The sequence below is a fragment of the Monodon monoceros genome, unplaced genomic scaffold, assembly GCF_005190385.1.
Source record: "Monodon monoceros isolate NGI ecotype Baffin Bay Population unplaced genomic scaffold, NGI_Narwhal_1 Super_Scaffold_4, whole genome shotgun sequence".
In the NCBI taxonomy this organism is placed as follows: Eukaryota; Metazoa; Chordata; class Mammalia; order Artiodactyla; family Monodontidae; genus Monodon; species Monodon monoceros.
Window position 1 is genome coordinate 49198081 of NW_021703781.1, and position 13021 is coordinate 49211101.

At 39.2% G+C, this 13021-nt stretch overlaps 1 protein-coding gene across 4 annotated transcripts in view; it reads right to left on the reverse strand.

The window, feature by feature from the left end:
* The window catches only part of MYOF (myoferlin), a 154924-nt gene that overhangs the window by 63352 nt on the left and 78551 nt on the right, over positions 1 to 13021 (reverse strand). For all 4 annotated transcript variants that reach the window (XM_029245183.1, XM_029245184.1, XM_029245186.1 and 1 more), the window contains exons 20-22: positions 4883 to 5060; positions 3551 to 3675; positions 1259 to 1365 (exon numbers count right to left, since the gene is read on the reverse strand). In XM_029245183.1, the coding sequence (XP_029101016.1) occupies positions 1259 to 1365; positions 3551 to 3675; positions 4883 to 5060 (410 nt within the window). The remainder of the gene's footprint in view (positions 1 to 1258; positions 1366 to 3550; positions 3676 to 4882; positions 5061 to 13021) is intronic.

Below are 13021 nucleotides of genomic sequence, written 5' to 3' on the forward strand. Positions count from 1 at the left end.
CCCTTAAACACAAATTTCCTAAAATTAAAAAGTGCCCAATTGGATTCTTCAAAAACCGATTATTCAAAAACAGTATAAATAGATATCTCTTAAAATTAACAGGCATTTTCTACATGAAGAGTATTACCAAATGTTTTTGTTTGGTTGCATTGGTAATTATGGCAATGCATTGGAAGGGTTAAGTCCCTGAAATGATTCTTTGAGGCAAAAATATAGACAGAAGCTGCTAGCTCAGAGGTCACACATAAGACCTTCAACAAATAGATGCTGATGGTGGGAAACATGTAGCAGAAAAAGAAGTTATGCTAATAAACCCAACTTTGGGCCTCAGATGGGTCATTTCACCTCCTTGGGCCTCTGTTTTCTCATCTATAAAATAAGGGGACTGGAAGAGATGACCTCTTGGGACCCAGATATAAATTCTCTGAATTTAAACAAGCATCCAGGAATACTTTGATCTCAGCTGCATGACAGTTACCTAGCTAAACCACTAGAGGGCACAAGAAGACTGGGAGACTTTGGGTTAGGAGCTTGGGGTGGGGGGTAGGGGGTGCTGGACAGCCCTCGTTCCTGCTGCTGGTTAGAAGTATTGAATATGGTTTTCTTTTGGAACTTCCCTGACCACTGCTCTATTGGCCAACATTTAAAATGAGTTTAGAATTATCACTTCCCCCTTTGATTTACAAATACCCTGAGATCTGAGCAGTTACCCTAAGTCACAGTTAGGAAAGGTTCTCTGGCTTGGGTCGAATTTTTTGGCTTCACCTAAGGGAGGCTTGGCCAGAGTACTCATTAGGCATCCAGTAAAAGAGCGAGTAAAAACGCTGTTGCTAAAATTGTGTTTATGAATTCGCAACACTGTTCTAAATGGTAATATCAATGCCCCACCCCCAGATCCCATTTTCTGTGGGGGCCAGGAGTCACGTTTCTTGGGGCAGTGGGCACACAAGGACCGCTGGGAGGCAGATCAGCTCCCTCCCCGCTTCCCTACCCCCTGCAGGAGGCTGCACTGGGACTATTTCCTGGAGTGGGACCTCAGCCTCCCTCAGCTGCTTTAGAATTGGCACCAGATCGGAAAGTGGAGCTTTTCCTGCTGGTGATTCAGAGACTCTTCCAGTGACAGCCTTTTGAGAAGCTTGACTGATTCAAATTCATTTTTCAGGCAAACACTAGAAAATTCTAGAGACTCTTCAGGCCTTATAGTTTAAGGGAGGTGAGCATGGCTGGGAATTCTAAAGTACGAACAAGATCACTATACCTTGTGTCTTCTATTACTTCATCGATCAGCTTCAACCACATTTCTGCCAACTGGTTTGCAGGAATTTTACCTTGTATCCCTGATTTTAGAGCCTCTATTTTTGATTGCTAAAGAATTTGGAAAGGGAGGAAATAATTGGTAATTGTGCATTATACCTGGTAAAACTTTCATTTTCAAGAAAAAATACACAAGAAGAATTAACAGAAAAATGAAAAGTTTTTTTCTTTTACATTTAATAATGCTCACCATAGCTCAACACTATTTTTCTTCAAAATGCAATCAACACTGATACATATATTTAAGTAATAAGAAAGATTTTCATATAGCTTTGACCTTTGAAACCATGGAAATTTTAAGTATTCAAAAAGCAAATAAAAGAAAAACCAACAAGGATGGGGGAAGGAACTCTAAAATGGAATGTAAACCAGAAAAAAGTGAACCTAACTATATTTCACATGAATAACGTAACTACACTGAGGTAACCCAAGTAACTTTTGAGCACAATGTTTTTACTATATTCCCTTAGTTTGAAGGAAAGAACCATAAACATATCAAACTCTAAATAGCTTTGTTTTTTGCGGTACTTCACCTATGGATTTTAGGATTAAATTAATGAGTAAATATATCAAGGAAAAAGGAAGCCAGGTTTCTCACTGTTGGAGAAGGGAGTTGTAAATACAGAAAGAGTGAAGACTAGAATAAACCCCATGATGTTAGAATGGAATTGGGGTTATCCTTATAAACTCATTGCATTCAGTATATTGAGAGATATAGAAATAAACATACATATGTATATACATGGGTGTTCTCATGCAAGTTTGTCTGCTGAGAAGGCCTAGAAGCAATGACATCTCAGTAGTGGTGAGCACTCCAATACCCAGACCTTGTTCTTCACATTCCATTCCTACTAAAAGGAACCAGGGCTCCTTGGAGAAATGGTGATTCCAGGGTTGGGGTACAGAAAGTACAAGATAAGCTCAGGACAGATTATTGCATCACTTAGAGCATCTGCCAACAGAGAGGCTGAGGGAGAGCCCACCATGATCCCCAAAAGTCCGATCATGGAAATCCACTGTCCTATCCAGATTAGTATGGAATTAGGACAGCTTGGTCAATGAAGAGAGCTGATGAGAAGAACAAAGATGAAAAATGCTGAAGAATACCCAAAACATAATTAGAATAGAGGTGTGACCAATTCTCTACCAAGTCCCTTGAGATGGAGATTGGAAATTAATACCACAACCACAATGCATATCAATTGTAGCTCTGTTATGTAAACAATTATGCTTAAGTTAAATGTATAACTCTCCTTCAATATTGTCTTTAAAACATAAAACAATATTTTCAGATTTTGCCATGGGGTCTTAGAACAAGTAGATTCCAGGACCCCCAAATGTCATGGTCCAACCCTGACAGGTTGGATCTTAGAAAAATTAATATTCATGTAATGTGGAAATCAAAACACTAATACCAGATGGATTTTATCAGTACCTGATAGAAATAACTTAGTATCTTTGACTTAATTAGAAATATCCCAACCACGTTCTTCTTCTCATCAATGTCAACTAGAAGGATAATCAAAGATATCACATCTATGCAAGTTCCCACCAGAGGGAACCCCCTCAACCTCCAAACAAGGAAGTCCACTGAGCCCACTTCTTCCCACAGTAGAGATTCTTACTGCTTTGATAGCAAAGCTCTAAGGGTTGCATGTTTCTACTGTAATGAACCACTCTCCACACCATACTTCACATACAAATTGTGGCAGAAACTGTGAGTTGTCCCCCTACTTCAACATCCATCCTCTCTTTTCCACAGTGAGACAACTTGCACCTGGACATATGCCTGCCCAGGCATAAGACTGTATTTCCCAACTCCCTTGTAGTAAGAGGCGGTTGTATGACTGGATTCTGGCCAGTGGAAAATGAGTAGAAATCAAGCCTGTGACTTCTGAGTGTTTCCCTTGAAGGAAAAGGCCTGTGTCATCTTCTCCCCCTCTTTTCCCCTTCCTTCAGGCTGAAGGGTCGGGGTAGTGGTGAGCTGCCTCTCCCATGCAGACTATGACAACTCCTTAGCGATAGCAGAGCAACAAGGGGGAAAAAGCCTGGGTCCCTAACACCACTGAACTTCCATACCAGCCTTGGATTACCTACCTCAACTGTTACTAAAGAAATAGCTTTCATCTTGCTTACCATCATTGAGGTCTTGTGGTACAGTGGCCTAACCTGCATTCTAAGTAACACATAATTCATTCTGTTCAATGAAAAGGAAATGCAGAAAAGATAAACTCACCAGCCGTTCTGCCATGACTAGTAGCGTGTTCACTGCATCCAGGCGATGACTAATATCCTCCCAGTATGAGGTCAGTGTGACAACTGGCTTTGTGTGGGCCCAAGGCAAGTAGTAATAGTAGTTCCCTGGTGTAGAACATTGAGGGTCAGTGAACACTGGACACTTAAAATAAACAACACGTTTACTGAAAAGATGTGCAAACTGGACTGCTTGGGTAATCATAGGCCTGGGGGTGTGGTTTGGGGTGGTCTGGTTCTTTCATTTTATTTAATTAAGCAACTGAGGAATAAATAGAAAGTTCTTATTCATTTAGCCTGCTTTGAAAATCTCTGCAAGACCTTAGTGAACCTAGCACAACGATCTCAGGATCTTTTGGTAATTCAGGACCATGTGTCTGAGCATCACTGATAATTACATAACACAGCAGAAGAAAATAGAGCATAGGAGATTAGACTATATGTGTTGTCCCTGAAAACTGTTATTCTAAATAAATATTTTTGTTGGAAGTGGGACAAGAAAAAAGAATTTTCTGGTTTTTTAAAAGCCTTAGCTAGATACACGGAATTTGATATTACTAAGAGCCTTACAGTAATTAAGAATTACTAGCCAACATTTTCTAGCACATTTTATATTTTAACACTACTTGTACAAAAATTAGGTAAAAACTATGGTGACAACCGTTGGGGCATTTGATCAGAATTTCTCCCTCCCTTCTCTATACTCTCCAACCATTTGTCGATATCTTTATAAGGGCACTCTCAAACTCTGCCTTCTATTATGATTTATTTTATACACTACAATGTAAGCTCCTTAAAAGCAGGAACTGTTTCTCATTTATCTTTGTTCAAATACAGCTATTTAATCCTCATGGCAACTCTGGAGAAGATGAAGAAACTGAGGGTTAGAATGAAGTCATATGGCTAAGGTCATAGTGCTGGGAAGTAACTGAGCCAAGACCAGAAGCTTGATCTTTCCATCTACTCCAACTACTCAATCTAAGTGATTTGGGGCCTGGCAGGGCAGAAGCTGCTTGGGGGGAGGCTCAGTGTTCAGCTAGTTGCCCTCTTGTGACTTTACAAACACAGCAACTGTTAAAGTTGGGCATGGGTGGGGGCACTGGAGTACAGCCAAGGGTCTGCAGCTTCTAGGGTCTGACCATTCTTGAAGGTGCCTGAACTCCAGCCACCTCTCCTCCCCATTCAACCTTTCCCGTTCCACTAAGCATATGCTGGGGATAATGGCTGCCAGAGGGAGAATACACTGCATGCTTCTCGTCCTGTGGTGTACCCACTGTAAATGTGTACAGGAGAGAACGGCCAGTGTCAGTCTTACCATCAAACACGGCACGGCTGTATTGAGTGCTTGATGCCAAAGGCTTACAGGTCGTGTCAAACTTGTTGCCATAGTTCCCAATGCTGACTTCAAACTGAATGGCCTCGCCAACGTCTTGCAACATGGTGGCCGAATGGAACACAGCAGACAGGCTGTACTTCCGCCTTCGCTGATATTTCTACAAAGTATGAGCAGACATAAGGCTCAGAGAAACTCCTTTTGCTCTTGTTTACATGTGGAATTCTAGCAGTTGTAATTCTAACCGTAATAATTAGTGTTGAGTTAAATGCCAGTGGAGAATGTTCTTGGATCTAGCAGTTCCCCCTGTACTCAAACAAGTGGGCAAAGACAGAAGTACCAGGATGTTCATTGCAGAGTTGATTGAAATAGAGAAAAAAATGAAAACAATACAAATGTATAACAACAGGCCACTGGTTAAGCAAATTATGTTACATCCATATAACAGAATGAAAGTTCATAAAAAGGCTTAGGTAGATTCATATGTACAAACATGGAAAAAAGGTATATTTTTAACTGAACCCATTAAATATATATTTTAATACTGGCATATGCACAAAGAAAGTCTGGAAGACTATAAATCAAATTGTTAACAGTAGTTATGTTGGGGAAGGTAGAGAGATTATGGCTAACTTTACTGTCTAACATACATTTCTAGCAGTTTGAATTGTTTAAAGTATTAATTTTCTAATCAGAAACAATTAAGACCTTTAGGACTTCCCTGGTGGTGCAGTGGTTAAGAACCCGCCTGCCAGTGTAGGGGACACGGGTTCGAGCCCTGGTCAGAGAAGATCCCATATGCCGCGGAGCAACTAAGCCTGTGTGCCACAACTACTGAGCCTGTACTCTAGAGCCTGTGAGCCACAACTACCGAGCCCGCGCACCACAACTACTGAAGCCCATGTGCCTAGAGCCCGTGCTCCGCAACAAGAGAAGCCACCACAAAGAGAAGCCTGTGCACCGCAACGAAGTGTAGCCCCTGCTTGCCACAACTAGCGAAGAGCCCACACACAGCAATGAAGACCCAACACAGCCAAAAATAAATAAATTTATTAAGGAAATAAATGACTTTTACTGTCAGAGTCTCTTCAGCAAGTGGTGTTGGGAAAGCTGGACAGCCACATGTAAATCAATGAAGTTAGAACACATCCTCACACCATACACAAAAATAAACTCAAAATGGCTTAAGGACTTAAATATAAGAAATGACACCATAACACTTCTAGAAAAGAACATATGCAAAACATCCTCTGACATAAATCCTAGCAACATCTTCTTAGGTCAGTCTCCCAAGGCAATAGAAATAAAAGCAAAAATAAACAAATGAGACCTAATTAAACTTACAAGCTTACAGCAAAGGAAACCATAAACAAAACAAAAAGACAACCTATAGACTGGGAGAAAATATCTGCAAGTAATGCAACTGACAAGGGCTTAATTTCCAAACTATACAAACAGTTCATACAACCCCATCCAAAAATGGGCAGAAGACCTAAATAGACATTTCTCCAAAGAAGACATACAGATGGCCAAGAGGCACATGAAAAGATGCTCAAATTGCTAATTATTAGAGAAATGCAAATCAAAACTACCATGACATATCACCTCACACTGGTCAAAATGGCTATCATTAAAAACTCTACAAATAGTAAATGCCAAAGAGGGTATAGAGAAAAGGGAACCCTGCTACACTGTTGGAGGGAATGTAAATTGGTACGCCTATTATGGAAAACAGTATGGAGATTCCTCAAAAAACGAAAAAAAAGAGTTGCCATATGATCCAGCAATCCCACTCTGTCATATATCCAGAGAAAACTCTAATTCAAAAAGATACATGCACACCAATGTTCACAGCAGCACCGTTTACAATAGCCAAGACATGAGCAACCTAAGTGTCCATCAACGGATGAATGGATAAAGAGTGTGGTACATATATACACCATAGCCATAAAATACTACTACTCAGCCATAAAAAAGAATGAAATAACGCCATTTGCAGCAACATGGATGCAACTAGAGATTAGCATACTAAGTGGAAGTAAGTCAAAAAGAGAAAGACAAATATCATATGATAACACTTATATGTGGCATCTAAAATATGATACAAATGAACTTATTTACAAAGCAGAAACAGACTCACAGACATAGAAAACAAACTTATGGTTACCAAAGGGGAAAGGGGAGGGGGGATAAGTTAGGAGTTTGAGATAAGCATATACAAACTACTATATACAAAATAGATAAACAACAACGTCCTACTGTATAGCACAGGGAACTATATTCAATATCCTATAATAAACCATAATGGAAAAGAATAAGAAAAAGATATGTATATGTATAACTGAATCACTTTGCTGTTCACCAGAAACTAACACAACACTGTAAATGAACTATATTTCAATTGAAAAAAAAAAAAAAAAAAGACTTTTACTGTCAGATTTAAAAATAAATGAAATTAGGTACACTTATTTTTCTGAAATAGAGATCAAACATTGTTCCTTTCTTTTTAAAATTTATTTTGTATTTTTAAATTTTTTTATTGACGTATAATTAACTTACAATATTTTATTAGTCTCCAGTGTACAACCTAGTGATTTGATATTTTTATACCTTACAAAATGATCTAATTACCATAAAGTTATTACAATATTATTGACTATATTCCCTATGCTGTACATTACATCCCTGTGACATTTATTTTATAACTGGAAATTTGTAGCTCTTAATCTCCACCTTTTCACCCATCCCCCCACACCCCTCCCCTCTGGCAACCACCAGTTTGGTCTCTGTATCTGTGAGTCTGTTTCTGTTTTGTTATGTTTGTTCATTTGTTTTGTTTTTTAGATTCTAAGCACTTCCACTTAGATTCTAAGTGGAAGTGCTCTTTTTACAGAGTACAGCCAGAAGGAAGACAAGGAGATTATCTGACTGGCTATAGCTTAAGTGGTGGCATTATTTGGGAAAGTTCACTTGGCTATTTGTGATTTGTTGTCCTTTGCTTTTGATTTCTTAATCTTGAGATATTGCCAGGCCTAGGTTTTGGTTGCTTACGTAGGCTGCCAAGACTTTAGAGCCACCACCGTCTAATGGTCTCCTTGTTTAATTAACAGTGTGTATATACTACATTTTTGTTCATCCATTCAAAAGATCAGTGGATTCATGGTTGCTTCCACATTTTGGCTATTGTGAATGCTGCTGCTATGATCATGACTGTACAGATATCCATTTGAGTCCCCGCTTTAAATTCTTTTGGGTATATACCCAGCAGTGAATTGCTGGATCATATGGTAATTCTATTTTAAACTTCCTGAGGACCATTTTAAGAACATCTGACAGTGACTGCAGTTTGCTGTCTTAAAGCAGCGGTCCCCAACCTTTTTGGTACCAGGGACCGGTTTTGTGGAAGACAATTTTTCCACGGACGGGGCGGGAGGGGGACACGGATGGTTCAGGTGGTAATGTGAGCAATGGGGAGCAGCAGATGAAGCTTTGCTCACCTGCCGCTCACCTCCTGCTGTGCGGCCCGGTACTGGTCCGTGGCCTGGGGGTTGGGGACCCCGTCTCAAAGAACCTTGGGGAGAGAGATCAAGATGGTGGAGGAGTAGGACATGAAGCTCACTGCCTCCCACAAATGCATCAGAAATACATCTACATATGGAACAATTCTAACAGAATATCTACTGAATGCTGGCAGAAGACCTTAGACCTCTGAAAGGGCAAGAAAATCTCCATGTAACCAGGTAGGACAAAAGAAAAAAGAAAAAAAATGAAAGTGAGAAAGGAATTGGGATGGGACCTGCACCCTTGGCAGGGACCTGTGAAAGAGGCAATGTTCCTGCACCCTGGGAAGTCCCCTCACTAGTGAAGAGATCAGCTGGGACAGAGGAGGAGCTTTGGAGCCTCAGAGGGGAATGCAGCAACTGGTTTGCAGCAGCTAGAATGGAGAGAGACCTGCACAGGCAGTCAGTGCCATCACTCTGCACTCCCTAGCCTAAGATCCCTAAAACAGAGATTAAAATAACAATAGAAAAAAATCAATAAAACCAAGAGCTGATTCTTTGAAAGGGTAAACAAGATTGACACACCTGTGGCCAGGCTCACCAAGAAGAAAAGAGAGAGAACTCAAATAAAATAAGAAATGGAAAAGGAGACATAACAACCAATACTGCAGAAATATAAAAAACCATGAGGGAATACTATGAACAATTATATGCCAACAAATTCAACAACCCAGAAGAAACGGACAAGTTTCTAGAAACATACAGCCCACCAAAACTGTATCAAGAAGAAATAGATAATCTGAACAGATCACTAGAGGTGAAATAGAATCTGTAATTTAAAAATAACTCCCTACAAAGTGTGAAGTCCCTGTGAAGTCCAAGAGGGCTTCACAGGTGAATTCTACCAAACATACAAAGAAGAACTTATACCAATCCTTCTCAAACTCTTCCAAAAAACTGAAGAGGAGAGGATACCCCCAAAGACATTCTATGAAGCCAACACCACCCTGACACCAAAACCAAAGATACCACCAAAAAAGAAAATTACAGGCCAATATCTTTGATGCATATAGATGCAAAAATTCTCAACAATGTATTAGCAAACCAAATCCAACAACACATAAAAAAGATCAAACACCACAACCAAGTGGGATTCATCCCAAGTTCACATGGATGGTTCAACATATGCAAATCAATCAATGTGATATACCACATAAACAAAAGAAAAGACAAAAACCACATGATCATCTCAATAGATGAAGAAAAAGCATTTGACAAAATTCAACATCCATTCACGATAAAAAAACTCTTGCCAAAGTGGGTATAGAGGGAACATATCTCACCATAATAAAAGCTATTTATGACAAACCCACAGCCAATATAATACTCAACAGTGAAATGCTGAAAGCCTTCCCACTAAAATCTGGAACAAGACAACGATGCCCACTCTCACCTCTTCTATTCAACATAGTATTTGAAGTCCTAGCCATAGCATTCAGATAAGAAAAAGAAATAAAAGGTATCCAAATTGGAAGGGAAGAGGTAAAATTGTTATTATATGCAGATGACATTATTCTATATATAGACAACCCTAAGGACTCCACATAAAAACTACCAGAACTGACAAATTCAGCAAGGTAGCAGGATATAAGATTAACATACAGAAATCGGTTGCATTTTTTTACACTGAGAATGACATCTCAGAAAGGGAATGTAAAAAACAATACTTTTCAAAATCGCACCCCCCCCAAAATAAAATGCTTAAGAATAAACCTGACCAAGGAGATGAAAGACTTATATGCTGAGAACTATTAAACATTAATAGGGACTTCCCTGGTGGTGCAGTGGTTAAGAATCCACCTGCCAACTCAGGGGACATGGGTTCAAGCCCGGGTCCAGGAAGATCTCACATGCCGCGGAAAAATTAAGCCCGTGTGCCACAACTACTGAGCCTGCACTCTAGAGCCTGTGAGCCACAGCTACTGAGCCCACATGCCACAACTACCGAAGCCCACACTCCTAAAGCCTGTGCTCCACAGCAAGAGAAGCCACCTCAATGAGAAGCCCGTGCACCGCAACGAAGAGTAGCCCCTGCTTGTTGCAACTAGAGAAAGCCCGCATGCATCAACGAAGACCCAACACAGCCAAAAATAAATAAAAAATAATTTATTTTAAAAAACCCAACATTAATAAAGGAAATTGAAGATGATTCAAAGAAATGGAAAGATATCCCATGCTGTTGGGTTGGAAGAATTAATATTGTTAAAATGTCCATACTATGCAAAGCAACCTACAGATTTAATGCAATCCCTATCAAATTACCCAGGACACTTTTCACAGAACTAGAATAATCATAAAATTTATATGGAACCATAGAAGACTCAGAATTGCCAAAGCAATCCTGAAGAAAAAGAACAAAGCAGGAGGCATAACCCTCCCAGACTTCAGACAATACTACAAAGCTACAGTAATCAAAACAGCATGGTATTGGCACAAAAACAGACATGGATCAATGGAACAGAATAGAGAGCCCAGAAATAAACTCACATACCTTTGGTCAATTAATCTTTGACACAGGAGGCAAGAGTATACAATGGGGAGAAGTCTCTTCATCAAGTGGTGTTGGGAAAGTTGGACGGCCACACGTAAATCGATGAAGTTAGAACACACCCTCTCACCACACACAAAAATAAACTCAAAATAGTTTAAAGACTTAAATATAAGACATGACACCATAAAACTCCTAGAAGAGATCCTAGGGAACTCCCTGGAATCCCAGTGGTTAGTACTCCACGCTTCCATTGCAAGGGGCATGGGTTTGATCCCTGGTCAGGGAACTAAGATCCTGCAAGCCACACAGCATGGGCAAAAGAAAAAGAGCAGATCCTAGACAAAACATTCTCTGACATAAATCATACCAATGTTTTCTTAGGTCAGTCTCCCAAGGCAACAGAAATAAAAATGAAAATAAACAAATGGGACCTAATCAAAGCTTTACAAGCTTTTGCACACCAAAGGAAACCATAAAAAAAAAGAAGAAAAGAAAGAAAGAGAAAAGAAAAGACAACCTACAGAATGGGAGAAAAATATCTGTAAATGATGCAATTGACAAGGGCCTAATTTACAAAATATACAAACAGCTCATACAACTCAACAAAAAAGCAAACAACCCAATCGAAAAATGGGCAGAAGACCCAAATAGACATTTCCAAAGAAGAAATACAAATGGCCAATAGGCACATGAAAAGATGCTCAAATTTGCTAATTATCAGAGAAATGCAAATCAAAACTACAATGAAGTACCACCTCACATTGGTCAGAATGGCCATCATTAAAAACTCTACAAATAATAAATGCTGGAGAGGATGTGGAGAAAAGGGAACCCTCCTACACTGTTGGTGAGAAAGTAAGTTGGTAGAGGCACTATGGAAAACAGTTATAGAGGTTCCTCAGAAAACTAAAAATAGAATTGCCATATGATCCAGCAATCCCACTCCTGGGCATATACCCAGAAAAAACTCTAATCCAAAAAGATACATGCTCCCCTATGTTCATAGCAGCACTATTCACAATAGCCAAGACGTGGAAACAACCTAAATGTCCATCAACAGATGAATGGATAAAAAAGATGTGGTACATATATACAAAGGAATACTACTCAACCATAAAAAGACCCCGAAATAATGCCATTTGCAACAACATGGATGCAACTAGAGATTATCATACTAAGTGAAGTCAGAAAAAGACAGACAAATACGATATGATATCACTTATATGCGGAATGTAAAATATGACACAAATGAACCTATCTACGAAACAGAAACAGACTCATGGACATAGAGAACAGACTTGTGGTTGCCAAGGGGTAGGGGGTTGGGAGATGAAGGAGTGGGAGATTGGGTTTAGCAGATATAAACTATTATATATGGAATGGATAAATGACATAAATATATGTCCTACTGTATAGCACAGAGAACTATATTCAGTGCCCTATGATAAACCATAATGGAAAAGAATATTAAAATGAATATATATACATAACTGAATCACTTTGCTGTATAGCAAAAATTAACACAACACTGCAAATCAACTATACTTCAATAAAAAAAATACCTTGGGATATCCCACTATTACAAAATCTCCATTTTAGTTAAAGAAATTCTTGACATAGTACAATTGAAACCTCCCATAGGATTTCATTAGAAACACCTTTTGAAAGACTTTCTAAAATACTGATTTGCAACCTTAGCTGCAAATTGGATCACCCAAAGAGCTTTTATATATTTATATATATTTATATATATATATTTATATTTATATCTGGGCCCCATCTTCCGGAGATTCTGCCTGGGCATTTCAATTTGAAAAACTTCCCTACCTTAGTCTGCTGTCACTTTGGTAGAGAGGGGCTTGAGGGACTTTTGTCACTTATCAGGAGTCCCCTTAACTACCCACAACTAAGCCCCCTGAACTATCCATGGTTCAGAAATGCTGTGGAAATTTGAAGTTTGGTTTTAAATTACTGCATGAAAATTACAAAGTAGGAAGTTATTTGTATTAATCAGACCTTATATATACAGCGTAACTTCTTCGTAAACCATCTAGGATGATATCAGAGAAG